This window comes from Ailuropoda melanoleuca, chromosome 3 (genome assembly GCF_002007445.2).
Source record: "Ailuropoda melanoleuca isolate Jingjing chromosome 3, ASM200744v2, whole genome shotgun sequence".
Taxonomy (NCBI): Eukaryota; Metazoa; Chordata; class Mammalia; order Carnivora; family Ursidae; genus Ailuropoda; species Ailuropoda melanoleuca.
Window position 1 is genome coordinate 58,249,994 of NC_048220.1, and position 19,723 is coordinate 58,269,716.

General features: G+C 36.9%; 1 protein-coding gene across 2 annotated transcripts in view; it reads right to left on the reverse strand.

Annotated features, from left to right (window-relative positions):
• The window catches only part of EDIL3 (EGF like repeats and discoidin domains 3), a 407,373-nt gene that overhangs the window by 214,261 nt on the left and 173,389 nt on the right, over window positions 1–19,723 (reverse strand). For both annotated transcript variants that reach the window (XM_019806447.2, XM_011232960.3), the window contains one exon: window positions 3,970–4,098. In XM_019806447.2, coding sequence (XP_019662006.1) covers window positions 3,970–4,098 — 129 coding nt within the window. The remainder of the gene's footprint in view (window positions 1–3,969; window positions 4,099–19,723) is intronic.

A 19,723-nucleotide genomic window follows, 5' to 3' on the forward strand; every position in this document is an offset into this window, starting at 1 on the left:
TCAAGGGAATTGAAAACTACGTCACACAAGACAAAAGAAAAACCTGTGTTACTCATAACTGCCAAAAAATTGGAAACAATCAAGGTGTTCTTCAATAGGTGAATGAATAAACAAACTGTGATACATCCATAAATTGGAATCTTATTCTGTGTTTTTTTAAAGCTATCAAGACATAAAATGACATGGAAGAACCTTACATATATATTGCTAAGTGAAAGAAGTTAGTCTGAAAGGGCTACATACTATATTATTCTAGCCACATACACTGAAGGATTCCAGCTACGTAACATTCTGGGAAAGACAAAACTGTAGAGATAATAAAAAAAAAAAAAATCTGGCTGCCAGGGATTTGGCAAGGGAAGAGGGGATGACTAGGCGGAGGACAGATTTTTAGGTCAGTGAAACTATTTATGAGGCTATGGCAGATACATGATATTATGTATTTTTCAAAATCCATTGGGTAGTATAATACAAAAAGTGAACCCTAATATAAACAATGGACTTTAGATAAAAATAATGTATCAATATTATTTTATCAATTGTAACAAATATACCATATTAATGAGAATGTTAATAATAAGGGAAACTATGCAGGCAGGTGGAGGGATAAATGCTCAGTTTCGCTGTAGACCTAAAACTATTCTAAACTATTCTAAAACTAAAATCTATTAATTAAATAATCTATTAATTAAAAAATAATATGTCGATAATATTAATGCTGGCACTGGAAACATTTTTTCCTAATTTGTAACATATTGACAAAATAGTTGTTAAAGTAAACCTACTAATTATGTGTTTATTACTCCTGTATCATGAAACTTCAAATTCTTTAACTATTTAGCTATATGCCAAAAGATATTTAATTTACAATCTGCCATACAGAACTAAATTAATACCCCCCCATATATGGATGCCTGAAGAATTTTTTTCAATCCTTTTTCCAAATGATACGTTCATATTATATTGGTACATTTCTCATTTTCATTGATTTTCAATATAGTTTTGATTTGCAAAAACCATAATAAATATTTTGCCTGTAATGTATTGTTATGTAACTGAAAGCTGATTACTTTCAGCTACTGAAAGCCTTGTGCAGTATTTCTCAAACTTCAGTATGTGTGTGGGAGTCTACTGGGGATCAAAAAAAAAAAAAAAAAAACAAAAAACCCTGATTCTGATTTAGCTAGTGTGAGGTGGTCCTGATCTACATTTCTAACAAGCTCTCATGCAAGGCTGATGTACTATCTCACACTTTGAGCAGCAAGGTTCTAGAGCGTATTTGGGCCATGACACTACTACCATTGTGAAAAATTAACCCATATACATAGCAGTTCTGACAAGGGATTAAAGAGCTGGGTTTTTTGTTTTGTCTTGTTTTGGTTTGGTTTGGTTTTTTGTTTGTTTGTTGTTTTTTTAAAAAGAGAGAGCTGCTTTTTTGTTTTTCCTACCTGAAAAAGCTCTCAGGGCTCCCAGACTTCTAAATCTGCTTTCCCAATATAAAATCCTTTTCAATTTCATCCATAAAGAGAATGGCTTGATAACCTTTGTACAGTGAGCAAGCTACCCATTTAGCCATAATACTCTCCTAGCTTCTGTGAACCAAAGAACATCTATCTCTAGCTCAATTCCTTGATTTATATGTCTTCAATTGCAGAAAGGTCAAACAACTGGCTCAAGGTCACTTAACTTATAACTGTAAAGTTCAGGTCTAAATCCAGGTCTCTGATTCCAAATCCAGTCCTTTTTCCTCCATTCTCTGTTGTTTCTGATAATGATGCACTTCATAGAATAGGGACTAGCTTGTTGAGACCACAAAATCCCAGTTCTGAATTGAATCTCTCAGCCTCAGGCTTCCCAGGACAATTCCTAACATGGGTTTAAAGTCTTATGGGGAACCAGGTGCAATAAGGGAGATAATTTTTTTGTGCTTCAAAATAAGCCTTGAAATTCAACAAAATTATGTGAATTAATGAGCTTATTTGAATATCGTATAAGGTATGAGAGAAAAGACTTGGAGGTTCCACCATGGAGAGTGGGGCCAAGAATGGTTTGTTCTATTTCTCCAAACCTGACAGTTCTCTTCAAAGAATTCATAGCTAACCATGTGTAGGAGTCAGAGGCAGGTGGACACTTCCCCAGGACCCTGTCCTGAGCAACCTCCCTTATAGCGGGATAATCAAATGATGATGACGTCTTCAGAGGTACTTCTAAACTATTAAGGATAATGGAAACTAAATGTTTCTCCACAATATGAAGAAAACAAGGTTCAGAGATGTGAAAATAATGTTGCACCATTGTACAGATATTATAAGCTGGAACTCAGATTTGGAGTTTCTCGACCTCTGGTTTAAGGACTAGCCCCAACTTCACACTGACATCAGCAGTAGGTTAGGGTTAGCAAGTTAATCAATACGAAATATTTAAGTGACATTAGGGTCTACACATGCCTTCTAAACACTGTCCTTTTAAGGATTTCTAACAGTATAAATCTTTGTATACTCTTACCCTCTCCTTCCTGGAGCCTTGCAGCATAGGAAAGAAAAAGTTAGGATGATCTGACCTTGGGAGAAATTCCTGCCTCAGAACATTGGACAGAATCCCATTATGAAAATCCTGTTCTCATTTCAAAGGGGGATTCTTCTGTAAGTATATGTATGTACTGGATGCAAGTGGCTCTGTGTGGCAAGACTGTCCTCCTCTGGACACTGCTCCAACACCATATCACAAAAATTTGTAAATATGTAAGGTTAGAAATATTCTCTTCATGGGATTAAGTGAATATCAAGGCAGCCAAGATTTTGGGCTCCCATGTCTATTTGCTTAGGGATGTTCTAAGGTGTTTGTATGTGAAAGCTGAGCAATGATGCCATATGAGGTAGAATCAGCCTTGGCAACTCTGGCCCCAGTCTGAGAAAAATCAGCCTCTCGGTTCCTTGTGGGTGATCAAACAGTTCAGGTGTCTGTTGTAAGGAGCACAAATGCCACTGTACTATAGCAGGCTTCCATGGATATTTTACAAATTCTCAGTTACAGCAAGTCTCCAGAAAAGTACGCTATGCCCCCATCATCTCAGAGCCAGGAGGTACTCTATGTTTTTTGCTGGTGGTTGGCAATCTGGCTCTGGCTGACACATTCAGCTTTGCCTTACTCATCCCTAACACCATGGTCTTGACCATAGCTCCAATATTTAGAGCTCATATATTCATTCCTCACTCTTCTTACCATGTGCCATTCCTCTGTTCCCCTCCTTCTGATCACAATCCTCTCCCTCCTTCAAGACTCAGCTCCCATGTGACAGCCTCTGTAAGAGCCTGCCCTGACAGCATACTGTCCAACGTGGCCTCCCTGCTGCACCCCTTCAGCTGTTAAGGACCCCCACCACTCACTTGGCATTTATGTTGAGCCATACTTCTAAGAAGACAGCATCACAAGCAGATCTATTTAACTTCCCAGGATAAATAAGAACGGGGATAAAAGAGAGAAGCACAGATAACATATTTGTTGAATTTTCAAAGATTTTCACAGTAAAAATGCCAACATGTAGGAAGGAGGGAACTGGCTTAGAGATAGGGCCGGGTGGGCAGTTTTCTTTTCTTTTCTATCTCTGAACCTAATCAACAGAATAATGTCTGGGAAACTTGAAGAATATAGCTGCAGGCCCAGTATAAAAGAAAGAGGCAGATATCAGTTTAAAATAAAAGGCAAGATTTTGCAAGTATGGCTGGAGAATAATGAAAGAGAGTCAACACAAAACTACTAGACCCATACACCACTGGGAGGATTGAGACATAGTCTGGGAGTCCTCAGTGGGAGATGTGGTGTATTCAGTGGGAGAGAAGCAGCATTAGCCAACACTCAGGGTTCTTTTCTGCAGGAAGCTTCTATCAGTCTACTACCAACAAGAATGATAATGACTTGTATACTTTGCAATCAATACTAATAAAAGCACAATGACTGTGGATGACTTACTGTGCTGGCAGTGAATCCCATTAAATCCTCGAGGACATTTACAGACGTAACCTATGAATGTGTCCCCTCGGTACGCTTCGCTTATTTCACAGGTTCCTCCATTATGGCACGGATTAGGAATGCAGGGACCTGAAAGACAGAAGAAAAATTGCTGCATGATGTGTATGCTTGAAAGGAGATGCTGGGCCAACCTTTTGCAATTAACAATTTTATAGAGAAAAGTGTTCTTGATATTCGTGGTATAGGAAATGGAATAGTTGCATGGGGCTCTGAGACTAACGGCCTGGGATCGAAGTCTGGCTTCCTGACTTTCTAGTCATGTGGTCTTGGAGGATTTATTTAACCTCTCTGTGCCTCAATCTCACCTTCTGTTCAATATCAGTATTAAAAGAATCTATCTCAAAGGGTGATGATACAGATGAAAAGAATTTGTATATATAAAACACCCAAACAGTGTCTGATGCATATTAAGCAGTCAAAAAAGAAATATTAGCACTGAGCATAAAGTTCTCCAAATCGTAAAATATCTTCTGCATGTTTCAAAAGTAATACTGAATGGCAATTTCTGGAGTTATGAACACTTAAGAGCCTTTATAAACCTGCAGTGAAAATAGCATAAACGTGCAAATGACTATAACCACATGGTCCAAGGGAAGTGGATACCTTGTAGTACTTTTATTGACTATTTATGGACTTAGAGTAGGGCATACTTCTGTAGGAAGTAGCTCATCAAGCTACACATATGAGGAAAAACAGGGGTAAAGGGAGAGGGAGTGAGAATCTCAAGCTGACTCCCTGCTAACGGCAGAGCCTGACACAGGGCTTGATCCCAGAACCCTGAGATCATGACCTGAGCTGAAATTAAGAGTCAGCAGTTTAACCAAATTGATCCATCCAGGCACCCCAGGCTCACAGTCATTTTTAAGCTTCAAGAAAGTAACTTCACTAGAGCGAAGTACCTGTGACAGCCAGTAGAAGTGTGGTGTCTGATCTCCCTTGGAGGAAATCAGCTGTTAGCACTATGAGGGTATAGATGTGGGACAGTCCTTCCTAACTCAGGACTCCTCTAGCTTACATTCTTTACTCTGGGGTGCCCCCTTGGTATGGCTGAGATTTTCTCAAATGGCATGGCAGTGCAAGGATCTTTCTATACCAGGTTCCTTCCTTTCTTTTCTCTTTTTGGAGGTGACAAGTTTATGTCATAGTCTGAAGGCTCATCATACCTAGTCTTGCTTCTACTCCCCTCAATCATCTTTTGCTTCTCTAATTCTTACAGTCTTACAGTTGGTTTACAGTTGCCTTACAGTTGGCTACTTTGGAGGATGGTAATTGACTTGGGTCAGAATCCAGTCTGGATATTGTAAAGAAGGGAAGAGAGAAGTTGAAGGAAGAAAAAGCTCTCCCAGGAAGATGAAGAAAGGCCAAGGAAAATATATATGGTAGGCTCTAATTTTGTCTTTTTCAATTTTTTTTAACCGAAGAGAAGAGACTAGAACACAATTATGAGTGAAAGAAAAGCCAATGAAGAGAAAGTTAAGATGTGCATGTTAGAAAAGAAAGAAGAGTAATTAAACTGTCTATGTATGAAAACATGAATGCCTGAGTCCTGAGGAAGAGTAGTCAAGAAAAGGAAAAAGTGGTTTTAGCAGAGAGTAGGGGGGGCCGCAATAGGGCTGGGCACAAGCATAGTAACAACTTGAAGCAACTGGGTGAGAGCTCTACCAGGCAAGACTGCTGTAAGAGTATAACGGTGAATGGCTCCTCAAGTATTGGTCAAAGCCATTTAAAGACTTATGGAGAGAAAGGCCATCGACCATCATCACTTTGAGCAGTGCGACAAAATGTCAGTGACAGGAAGCACTTAGGGGTTGGGCAACATTGTCTTGCATTGAGTCAAGACTTTAAAATTTGATTCCTTTCTCCAGCAACTGTCTTTGAAACTCAGTTTCTCCCAGCTCAAAATTTCCTGAAATTCAACAGCTGTAGAATTTAATAAGAATATGCATGAAATGGAAAATAATGTGGCAACCCTATAGTGTCTGGACCTTGTTGATAGGGCTTAACTTTCAAAAAGTGAAAAGAAATTAGTGTATCTGTGATTTTTCTCCAGATGCCTTAATATCAACTGAAAAAATATATTGATTTAAGTAGGCAGTTTTGTGCTGTGCAGTATATGTTAATTAAAGTAACCAACACCTGCCCTAAAGGTGGAACATTGCCAATGTTTAAAACAGGAAGAAGGTGCAACACCAATGATCAGTTTTGCAACAATTAGAATCAGGTTTCTTCCACTACTAAAAGATGCAAAGCATACCACAGAATGTATCCATCCTCTTCTTTCTCAGTTTCTATTTCTTCCATCCTCTAAAATAATTCACATTTGATGGTGCCTTATAATTTACAAATTCTTTTCACATAAATAATCTCACTTATTTCTCACAACTCCATGAGGTCATTGTCATTACCATTAGCTTTTACATTAAAAAAAAGAAGGGCAAAAATCTTAGATAATCTTTCTCAAATGAACACCAAAAGTGATGTATTTAGGTCTCAAATTAACAGTCTGTGATTCCAAAACCTACATTTTTTAGAGACTGAAAAGTTGGGGAAGGGAGAATAAAAGAAAAATGATATTAGAAATTTGATTCATCAGTAAAATCCAAAATAAGGAAAACCATGACTGGTTTTTTAGTAACTGAAAACTGATAGCCATGTATGTAACTGCTAGAGAAAAAAATACATATAAGTAATTATACTGAAAGAATTAGGCAATTTTAAACAAATAAGGAACCTTGGAGATCACCTAATCCAATCTTTTAATTTTCAGATAAGGCAACAAAGCCTAACAAGAATTCAGTGACTTCTCAAACTAAAGGAAAAAAAAAAAAAAAACCTAATATAAGAAAAATTGGGTTTAAGGATTTGTATCTACGAGGAAAAAAGTTATTAAAACCAAAGATGATTGAGCTATTCTTTTCCCTTCAAGAGAGTGATTTAATCTATATCAGAGAGGAAATAAACCTTTTCTATGCTCTCTTCCTCTTACAAAGCTGGGTAAGGCAGGATTTAAAACAATAACAACAACAACAAAAGACTGAAATAGTAAGGCCTCTGCCAGTTCTTAGGAGGAGTTAAAGCCACCATTCCAAGGAAGGTGGTCTGTGAATGTCACTATGAAGAACAAAGGGTGACTATGAGCCTGGAATAGACGACTCCGTTTACTCAAGCCACTGCACCTAGGAAAAGTAGAACTTGACTCGAAGTTGAGGGTGACCCAGTGGCTCTGCATAATAAATGGGAGAACCCAGAAGAGGAGACCCCCAAAACAGAGCTGGAAGTGAACTGGAGAGACATGGGGGGGTCAAGCAATATGTTGGGAAGCTGTAATAGGTGAAGAAAAGTAGCTAGCAAGAAATCATGGTATTTCAAATTCAGGTGTAAGTTGTTAGCACAGCTGCTCTGTGAACTGTCTCCGCCGGAGCCTCCGTGTCTATACTGAAGTCTGCTAGACACACAGACCTGTGTGCGGTGTTTGGGGAAATCAGGGGAAAAGGCTATGCCATTCATCTGGCTCATACTGGCAGAAAGGAGGAAGCACTACAACACATGAAGACCAAGGGATTCAAGAATCCAGTGGATACAGGAATCTGAAGACAGAGCTGACACGGGTATTTAAAGTCCAAGACACTCTGGATATTTCCTGAGGGCACAGGTGAAGCCTGTCCAGCAATCTTGGTGCAGCCTCTGGGATTCCCAAAAGAAAGGAGCTAGAGCGCTAGAGCTGATTTTATTTACAACCCAAAGAACATCATGACCTCACCTGACATCTGAGTTTCAGAAAAAGATCACCTGTTAACAGAAGTCATGATTGTGGTTATTTTTCCTATTCTGAGAAATTCTATGATTTTCTTTAAAGGGTGAGGATGAGGCAAAGTAAATGGGGTAAGGCTTTAACCTTTCTAGAGTGCTTTAAATGCTAAGCGACATGAAGTATACATAGTATTCTTTACAATGCTCTGTTAAGAATATATCTTTGTGGGGTTTTTTTGTTTGTTTGTGGTTTTTTTTTTTTTTTTTTTTTTTTTTTTTTTTTTTTTTTTTTTTTTTATAGGCAAGAAGACAGGCTTACTCACAGAGGTTAAGTAACATGCCTAACTGGAAAAGGCAAGATTTTAACATACTCCGCCTGACTACAAATCTCTGTACTTTCCATTAAGCCACACTCCCTGCTACGCTGAAGATCTGTACATTAATATGCTAGTCTTGACAGATGACAGGATCAACATGAATTCACTAAGCATGCTCGTATAAATAATGCAGGACTCCAAAGCCCTCCTAAATGGAAATATTTCAGAGGATTTTCAGCAAATGGGTCAGGGCGTATTTGGTACTATGAATATAGATAGATAGGCTCTACTATACTAATGGTGCTCCATTTTTGCTATATTTGAAATCAACTGTCAAACATGAATATCTCCCCAATATTATTTTGTAATCAAATGTTTTGTATGTATATACTCTTGCTTGAACTGAGGATGAGAAAGTGACTGTGCCCAACATAGAGGTTTTGTTTGTCCCTAATAATCATACTATGAAACTCATACTGTTTGCCTTGCACATACTCTTTTGGAGTACTCATGATAGAGTGTTGAAATGAGTGGTCACATCTCCCTTTTTCCCAATAAACCATAAATTCGCCATAGGAGGAAGAGCAGTCTGCACACAGCAGGTGCTTGATACATTCTGAATAAACAAGGGTATGGCAAAATGAGTGATGACCATTTCATCTTTTGCCTAAACCTCATTCAAATTGAGGTTTATAAGATATCAATATATTTGGGTTTTCACTTGGTAATTAATTAGGATACTCTGTAACTTTTCTACACCTTTCAAGGTTTAAGTTCTTTAAATTTGTAATTGGGTTCCAATATTTTTTGTCTCTAATACAGTTTAAGCTTCAAGAGTACTGCATCTGTAAAGTATTACGATAGTAAAAAACAGATCATCAGAATGTAAACTTTTGCATAATAATTACACGTATCTTAATTCTTCAGCAAATGTAGAATCAAGAAAATGTAACATTGTATAATCTCATCAGTGGTGTTTTAGTCTCCCAATTTACAATTCCTGTGTAAATAAAGACATTCACTTAAAGCATTAACAAGACAAAATAATTAGAATATATAAATTAGTACATAAAGATAATAAAATAAATGTAGCCCCAGGTCTCAACTCACATGATAGCCAAAAAGTTTTGTAGCTGGCTATTAAATAGTGACAATTAAAATATATATCAACAGTTTCCAGGCTTCTTTCTCCAAGTGGTAAGTGGTCTAAACATATGAAAATTAAAGACCTCAGGAAACTCCTTTCTGTTTGTGTTTTCCCCCATCCAATAATCTCATCTATTTTGATACTAAAAATAAGTATTAATTAAGATGTTGGCACATTGATAAAAGAAAACCGTCACCTATAACCTATATTGTTGCTTGTACAATGAAGGTAAGAAAAACAGTGGCCCTGACCTTGATCAACATAGAGATTTGGGGGGTTTTTTGGTCGTTCTAGTAACAGGTTAAATAACATTAATTCATTAGGAAACTATTATGTGCTGAGCACTCTACTAGTAATGTGGATAAATACTTTCAATGGAATTAAAATTATCAGCTGCTGAAAGAGTAAGCTCACAACACAGGAAATATTTAGTCATCCAGCTTATGCACCTCACTTTTTAAAGCTAATTTTAATGGTTATCCTTTACTGCAAATATACTATGCTCAATATTTATAAATATATATGTAACTATATATATTTGTAATTATATGTATTTGTAACTATATACATCTATAACTCTCTCTCTCTATATATAAACTACATGTATATAGTTTATATAATGGTTTAATGGTTTCTGGAAACTTAATTCTAGGATTTCCTTAGCGAAATCATATTAACAAGTGTTTATAATATGGCTGAACTCTTCACTTTTACTGCCAAAACATTAGTATATTTTGGGCATCTCATATCTTTTCTGTAACATATAAATATATATATATATGTATATATATATATATATACACATATATACACACACACACACGTGTATATATTCTATAACATGTAAATACATGTATGTGTATATATCTCATTTGTTTTAAAATTTCTCTCTGCTATAAAATTGTTTTCAAAGCTGTGTATAAGACACACATGACTTTTACAGAGCTTTGAGAACAATTTTATAGCAGAGCAAAATTTTAAAACAAATGAGAATTATTCAACCACTGAGAGCTTGTAAAAACAAAAATAAGACAAACAGAGGTGATCTTAATTCCTTTCCACTTTAAAAGTCTCTTTTAAAAAGTTTGCTTCCTTTTGTATAAGAGGTACAGAATGGTGATTACAAGACTCAGTTCTGGTTAGTTGTCATAAAGTCCAAATCATCTGATTAGACAATAGCCTTGGTAATATCATATCACTTTTAACAACAAAGCACAAGTGGACTCTTAAGGTACAAGAGGCTTCAGGGAGTTTTAAATCAATAATGCTATAATACTTCTGTAGGTAATCTTTGAGTTGCTCCTAACACAATGGGGACAGTATATGATCAATATTAATGAATAATTGGATTCAAAAGCATGCTTTCCAGGCATTTTTATGCAAGCTCACATAAGTGTGTCAACAAGATTAATTGCTCACAAAAGTAATGGATCTATATGGTTTGCTTCTTTTCTGCATCTACCTTCTCACAATTCCACCAGTAGAGAGTTGAGGTCATTTCCGTATGATGAATTCCCTATAGTCTGTAAGCAGATTATTAGGAAGTAAATAGGTTAACCCTCTCTTGTGATTATGTGTACATAGACTCCGTCAATTTTACAAATTATTCTCCCAAAACACTGGCACTTAGATATTAAAAATAAATGTACATTTTAGATTATGTCATAAGGAAATGCCAATCCAGCGATTGCAAGAGCACTGTTTCACTAGCTGTTCTCACAGTACAATGAAATAGGAAGAGTTACTACCCAAAACTTCACTTCAAAGTCTGGTCTTAAAAACACAGGAAAGTTCTCTTATCATAGTGTTGTTTTTACATTTAATAATTGTTTTACATTATACATTTACATTTGGCAGTTGCCATTTTGAGCCATTGCCACTCTATTTTAAAAACTAGTTTGAAAAAGAAGGAATATTCTAGGAACGTTGACATGATTGATGCTTCCAAACCATTTTTTACGCTTGTTATTTCTCCTTCTCTTCCTCCCCTCTTTATATATAATTGTCCACAGGAAAGCACTGTGATAGTTAGTGGCTAAAGAAGTGTCTTTAGGGTTCCTACATAGCAAATTACTGCAAAACAGGTGGCTTCAAGCAACAGAAATTTATTCTCTCAAAGTTTTGTAGGCTAGAAGTCTGAAATCAAGGTGCCTGGATGGCCATACTCCCTCTGAAGGCTCAAGGGAAAAATCTGTCCTTTTCTCTTCTAGCCTCTGGGGGCTCCTACGTTCCTTGGCTTATAGCGGCATGACTCCAAAATCTGCCTTCAATCTCAAATGCCTTCTTCCCTGTGTTGTGTGTGTACACTCCTTTTCTTAGAAGGACACCAGTCATTGGACTTAGGACCCACTCTAATCCAGGATGATTTAATTTCAAGATCCTTAATTACTCACATCTGCAAAGGCCCTGTGATGAACTGAATTTAGTTCCCCAAAATTCATGTTGAAGCCCTAACCTCCAGTGTCTCAGGATGTAACTGTGTTTGCAGATAGGGACTCTAAACAAGTTATTAAGGTTCAATGAGGTCATATGTGTGGGCCCTAATCCAACCCAACTTCCCTTATAAGAAGAGGAAATTTGGACACATACAAGAGACATCGGTGATATGCACACACAGAAAAAAAAGGCCATGTGAGGACAAAGCAAGAAGTTGGCTGTCTACAACCCAAGGAGAAAGGCTTCAGGAGGAACCAACCTGCTGACACCTTCGTTTTGCACTTGGGAGACCTGTGAGGGAACGTATTTCTGTTTAAGTCACCAGGCTGTGGAATTTTGTCATGGCAACCCAAGCAAACAAATACATACCCTATTTCCAAATAAGGTCACAGTGTGAGATTCCTGGTAGACATGAATTTTGGAGAGGTATTATTCAAACCACTATAGTCCCCAAGTAGTTGTTTTCTTACAACAATGGAGTTGGTTAAGGAAACCAGAGCTCTCATTTATTGTTAGACTTGGCTGACAAGCACTCAGATTTATCAAGAGTTAACACCTTAGCTAAAACTAATTTTACTTGGCTTTCATCACAAGATCAAGAGAGCATTTTACATTTGGAGCAGTGTCTAGGAAGAGTGCAGAAACGCCTCCTTACGTGGCATCAAGGAAGATCTGGCACTACAAGATAGAATGAAGTACCAAAGAAAGAATTACGATTTCTTGGGGCTGATCTTTATCCACTTAAAACTTCTGTCTAGAGCTGGGCTTGCCAATGGCAGTCTTTCTTTAGGTAGATGATCAATATTCTGAGAAAGTCCTTATATGAATTATTTCTATAAATACATGTCATCATTTGTGTCACAATAGTTGATATGCCATCTTTTTCCCATAAGTAAATATCTTATTAAACACTGATACGACTTCAATTTTTCAAGGATTGATTTATTTATTTTGAGAGAGAGAGAGAGAGAGAGGGTGAGTGGGTGAGAGGAGAAAGGCAGATGGAGAAGAAGAGAGAGAATTTCAAGCAGGCTCCCAGCTGAGCACAGAGACCAATGCAGGGCTTGATTCATGACCCTGCGATCAAGACCTGAGCCAAAATCAAGAGTCAAACACTTAACCGACTGAGCTACCCAGGCACCCCATTAATAGGACTTCTAAAAAATCAATTACAAACTACAGCAAAAGGATCTATCATTTTACAAAAGGGTAACTATTGCTATTGCCACATTTTATCATGGAGCACAGCCTCTCATCCTCCCCCCGTCTATTCGTCCTGCACTACTGTCGAAGCAAGGTTCCTAAACCACCACACACATAATGGAAATTCTCAGCTTGGAATGTTTTATTAAGTACATAGAAATCTGTCTCATTACTCCCCAGTCATAATGCATACATGTTTTTTTAATCCCCCAAAACATGCTATCTTGAAGCACCTTTAGCTAACCAACAATATTTGCTGATTGTATAATTTTATCATTAATAGAGCAATACATAGTGAACACAGACAAAAGACAATGTTGCCCTTTGATTTTCTTTCTAAAACAAAGGAAACTAAATCTGACATAAAATACCTATAAACATTAGAGATCGCAGATGGAAGACATACTGAATGACAAATGAAACTGAATTATTATTGCTGAAGTTAGTAACAGAAGACCTGGGTGTACTTTGAAATATTGGGTCAACAGAATAAACACTTCTAAAATCTAACAGAAGCATGGATATCAAAAGTATGGACCATTATGATAAGTCATACTTTTTTTTTTCCAAGATGTTAACTAGAATTAGAGTAATGATTTTCTTGTGAAAATCCCTATGAAATTTCAAAAACCGTAAATGCAATCCAAGCTAATTGATAAAACTAACATTTAATAATTTTTTTATCAGTCTAAAGGGAAAAAGTCTCTTTTTGTTCTTAGTAACTATAAAAAAGCCCTCTTTAACCAGGGAGCTTTTTCCAAACAGAACTCTGCAAATCACTTATTTAAGTGTATCTGTCCAACTCACATGCACGTCTTGCAAAATACAATCCAAGCTCAAGAATACACATCAGCAGGTGCTGCAAAGTGGTGAGATACCACTCCAGTTTGCCACCGCCGTCCCTCTTCTACGTGTCAATAGGAAAGTGTATAGATCAAAGACAGAGCAGAGACCAATGTTTTCTATGTGTAGTATTATAAGTAAATATTGGAGCCCAAGTTACAGGAGCATCACTTTTCCACATTGGGTTTCTAAGCAGCTACAAAATTTCCATGTTCTTCATCAATTTTTTTGACAACTCTTCACCTTTTTCAGGCTCCGACTGAACTTGCCCCCTGTACCATGTGTCTAATATCTCACCGGACATTGCTTCCTTCTCTAATTCTTTCATGGTTCTTTTTTGTCTCCCTTGATGAGATTGTAAACTTATAAAGAGTAGGGGTTCCTATAAACTACTTGCGCATAGAAACACCTTCTCCTTATATTTTTGTATCCCCAAAGATCGCGATAAAATGCTACATACTTTGATGTTGTTTCATAAATGTATGATGATTGACTAAAAATTATTATTACTTTTAGAAATCAGCATATAATCTAAACTACTAATAATAGACTATAAAAAAACCCTCTAAAGTTTAGAGATTGGATGAATTTTCATCTGTAGCTCCTTCTCATCCACACTTAGCAGGTTTCAACAACTAATTTTAAGCCTGAGGCCAAGATTAATTTTCATTGTTGAAGGCTGTCATAATTTGTAAAATATCAGATTGTGGATGATCTTATCACAAATTGGTATTAAAAATAGGTGCAACAAAACAAACAAAACACAAACAGGTACACTATTTCCACAAAGCTACAGCTCTTTCTCTTGAAACCTAGAATAGTGGTTTTGACCTTTGAAGGCAATGATAGAAGGTGGGGAAAAGGATTTCTATTTTCACTTTTTGAACTACCCTCTGTGAATGCCATCCTAATCATGAGGCAGCAAGATCCCTGTAGGAAAGGTTCCAGCTACACTCAAATGGAAGGGTGTCTATCCAGACTTCACGGCTGAGAATGCTGGAAGCACAGCTGGACAGGCGAGTTACTGCTTGGATTGCCTCCTCAGGTCTCACATGCGGCTTCTTTGTGGCAGACTCGAGAAGGCATAAAACAAAGCAGGCATGGATTCTGGCCAGCTGGCCATCTGTTCCTTCACCCACTGTGATAATTTGGTCTTGTAGAATTTTGTTAAGTGAGCATTAAGTAATGACCATGTCAAACAGAGTGCATAATGAATGCTTCTTAATCACTGGATAAAAGCTTAGGGGATGCTTGCCCAAACACAGTAAAGGTCACTAATACAAACCAAGAATTAAAACAAGAGAAGAGGAATTAAAGAGATGGCAAAGCAGCAACAATTCACTTCTTTTCCATTTACTTTTGATCATAGTGAGCCTATGTCAAATAGAGGATCGAGGTCTCATAAAGGAAGCTAGGTAATATCAGCACAGTTTCTACTGTCTCATTATGCATGTATCAATTTATATCGGTAAACTGTGGAAGAATTTTAAAAACAAAAAAACTGTGAAGGACTTGGTCATTCTGACCTGAATTGAAATCACTTACAGTTACACCATTAATATCAAGCTTTTCCAAATAACTCCCCAGAAGAGCACCAAGTAGTCACAGATTGGTCCAAATATTTTCTATTATTTTTTTTTAAAGATCAACTGAAGTATCCTATGCTAAGAAAGCAGCCTCTCCCTCATAGACAATTAATAATTGCAAAATAATAAAAATTTTTAATCCCCCAAAGGACATGCAATGATGTACTCGATGTGTTATTGGGACAGTCTCCTACTGCCTGGAAGTTGAGTCCATAAATTTGGACCACTATTGTATAGTCAATTTTAACTTCACCGTTCATAAAAAATGAACCAAAGTGCTTTACCTGGTTAAGTTACCATCCAATCACCTAAAAGAAGATAATTTCTATCCCTAGGATTCTGCTCATATGGTTCCCACCTTGGAATGCATTTCTATTTCCCACTATCTCTTCCAAATCTCCCTTTTCCTTCCAAGACTACCAAGTTTTATACCCGCCATTAACTCTTCCCTATAATCTCTTTTTGTTCTCTTCAACAAATGTTCTATTACTCTCTATTACAGTGTTTTTTTCATTCATTCATTATTTGCATAATCATCAGGTTCATATTTAGAGCTCCTATTGTGTCCCAGACACAGTGCTAAACACTAGAGTTATAATACTGAGCAAAACAGATACTTCCCACTTCTGTTTCATAAAGCTTTGGTCAAGTGGAAGGACTGACACCAACCAAATCATCACATAAAGAAGTGTAATTGTTTACTAAGTCATGAAGAAAAGGTATAATGTATCCTGACAATCTATTAATAGGAGGTTCCCTGAGAAAGGGATGCATAGGCTAGGACCTAAAAACCAAACATAAGCTAAGGTTAAGAAGGAAATGATTCTCCCATTCATATCTCTGTGGCAGGGCAAGAATAAAGGTCTTCAAGAAGGCCAGTGTAGCTGGAGCAGACAGAGCAAAGACAGAGAGACAGACAGGGACCAGATCAGGCAGGCTGACAAAGGCCACGTACAAAACAAAAACAAAAACAAAACTGGCTTTATGGGATATACTGATATGTTTAAGCAAAAGGATAATAGGATCAGAATTTCAATTTTAAAGACAAATCTGTGTGCTATATGGACAGTACTTTGGAAAGAATCAGCACAGATGAACACAGACCAGTTAAGAATCATCCCTCTAATGATGTATGACAGGAAGCCTAGATTAGCCTAATATTAGAGTGGTGGGCTGGTAGACATGGAAAGAAGCAGACGATTTGAGAGAGAAGGGTCAAGGATGACTACTGGGTTTCTAAATTTCACATCTCAACTGATGAATATTGATGGTATTCCCTAAAGCAGAAATCCTAGAGGAGGGTCTAGATGGGAAGCGAAGATCATGAGTCAGCTTTGGGATCTGTTATTGAAGAAGAGGAATCAAGGGGCGCCTGGGTAGCTCAGTCTGTTAAGTGTCTGCCTTCAGATCAGATCATGATCCTAGGGTCATGGGATCGAGCCCCACATGGGCTCCCTGCTTGGAGGGGAGTCTACTGCTCTCTCTCTCTCTGCCCCCTCCTCCTGTGTTTTCTCTCTCTCTCAAATAAATAAATAAAATCTTAAAAAAAAAAGAGGTATCAAGAAGGCAGAAAAGAGTGTGGCCTGGAAATATAAATGTTAGTATCCCTGGGTATAGGTAGAAATTAATGGTATGGTATAATTGCCCATAGGAACTAGAGGTAATACATAAAATCCAGGACCAACACTCAAGAAATACCACCACTTAATGGCCGGATGGGAAATGCAATGTTCCAGAGAAAGCAACAGCCAGAGACGTAGGAAAAAAATTAGCAGGAAAGTGAAATGATTGTGGCACTTAACATACTGCTTTGCATTATTAATAAACAGTTTGATGGGTATGTGCTTTATCATTCTGAATAGATTTTAAGGTCCCAGAAACATAGGATTTCATTTATAACCCACTCTGTTTTTATATACCTCCTAGCACACAGCAAATACTTGCTGGATGTCTAAAAAATGTTCACAATTTCATGGATTGAATATACTGGCAATGTATGTTAGGGGAATGTTCTCCCTTAAGTGACATTATAGTATACCAGAAGGACATTCTGGTTGACTCTCTTGCTTATCTAGGGAGTCACTTTCACATAACTAAAGAAAAACCTAAGTTGGAAAAACTGCCAATACTATTTGCTTCCACAAGAAGGTTTATTTGGCCTATAGGAGTAACTAGCTTTTCAGCAATCTCAATTCCTTTAGAACCTAGAAGAGGAAAAGGAAAACAGGGAAAACAAAAGGGTGATATGAAGATGAAGAAATACAGAAAAAGTATGTTGAGAATATACACATTTCCTTATTTCAGCTGTTTTCTGTTTTTCCATGATCTGTCTCTCCTCTGGTGCTACTCTCAATGTTGTACTGTCATTTTACTAACCTTACAAGTCCTTTTATTGCAGTGAATATCTAAAACTGATCCCTGTAAGATCATTCTTATGGGAGAACCCATTTTAAACTGCTTTACCATTAGGACAAAAAAAAAAAATCCTCTACCAAGCTTTGCCCATAGGGATAACAATGTGTGGGCAGAAAAAACCAAAAAAGCCACTTAGAAATAATAACATCACACTTTACATAAAGTACTTGTCTATATGCTTGTAGTTGACACGAAAATGGAGTAGGCAGTTAAATATTTGAGAACTCTGGAAATCCACTTAAAATGTGTATAACAATTTATTACCAATGCAAACCCAATTAAAAATGTTGAGCTATTAAACACAATTCACTTTCTAACCCACGAGAGAAAGTATTAAATGTATGCAGCACAGATTTGCATTACTATAAAAATCTTTATTTCTACTTTTCCAGCATTATGCATTTAAATTTGTAAATTCCATGTTACATTAATCACATGAATATAGATGGGCAATTTTTAGATGGAACTATGGTAATCACTGCATTCCCTATAAAAGAAATCATTCCTGCTGACAATTTTGTGGTGAGTTTTGTAAAAGATTGACTATAGTTCATAAAATGGCAAGGGCCCCTCCACAAAAGTTATTAGACATCTCAGTCCTCTTTGGCCTGATCAAAATAATAAAAAAAATTAAATGTTACACTTTAATATCACTGCCTTTGGACTCTGACGCTGTACATAATACTACCTAGAATATGGTCATATAGTCATTAAAAGAAGTGGCAATAATCCAGGTTTGACTGCACTGTGATTTAATATTTATAATGTTTTTATGACCCAAATAAAATATGCTGATTAAAATGATAAGGATGTCACCATCTGGATGGACAAAAAAGCTGAGGTTCACGTCTTCAAACAAAATGCCTGGAGCTATTTTTCCCTGTTACCCTTTCTTATTTCCAACACATTTTCTGTTAGATGAAATATTATAGTATAGAGAAATTATATGTAGTAGAGAAGATTTTAGTCAATAAATGAATACCTTAAATAAGTAAATAGGAGTGATTACCAACATGTTACTTAAATATAGTAGGTCTGAAATCTAACTAGATCAGGTCATTCTTTAAGATCAGTGCACTGACTACTAAAGATTTTCAGAGTAATCAATGATTGACTAGAAGTGACAGAATGTGTGACTCCACTTGTTCAATAGAGTAGAGCTTCAGTGTGATTTTTCTTGCAAAAAGCCTTTTAAAATAATTTGTAAGTCTAATTGAAGTAGGTCATAAACTATGAAGTAGAGAGATTTATGACTGTTTAGTGCTAAAAAATCAGTTGTAAATGTATAGACATGTTAATTTTCAAAGAAGCAGCTAAACAATGTCCTTATATCATTGTACAATACACTATGGTACTTTGATAGGTAAGATATGTTGAATTCTAATGGAAAACTGGCAAGCAGCAAAACTGTCTCTAATGGGCATTCAAAGATAGCCATATTGTTCAAGATTAAATGTCTTCTGGATGTGGACTCAGGCTCACTCTTACAATGTAGGAGGAATTTTGTTACACTTCCTTGCAGATTTTTCTTGATAAGATCATTTTGACCATGTTTTAGGTCACAGAACTTCAGAGGTCCAAATTTTCTTTGATCTATGTGATAGAGGGGAATCTGAAATCTCCAGGAGAATCCAGCTCTTTCTACAGGAGCTACCCTAATTCACTTCTGGACAGAAAAGTGCGGTCTTTGGTTCACATGCTTACACTCATCAGGTCTCCCAATTTTCCTAACAGGATGTCATTCCTACTTCTGCCTGTGCGGCCCCTTGGAGAATAAGGGTATATATGCTTTTACCTTGCATAGAACTCACTGGGAAATGCTGTTGTCTCTGCCTCAAAATAGTGAGTGGTCATAAAGCCAGAAAACATGGATAACTACTCACAATAAATGATTTATGGATACGACATGGCAAAACAAAATACTTCAGGTCCTGTACTAAACATGCGAATCAGGCTTCCACTTCAGGAGACTTGCACTAGCTATTCCCTCTACTTTA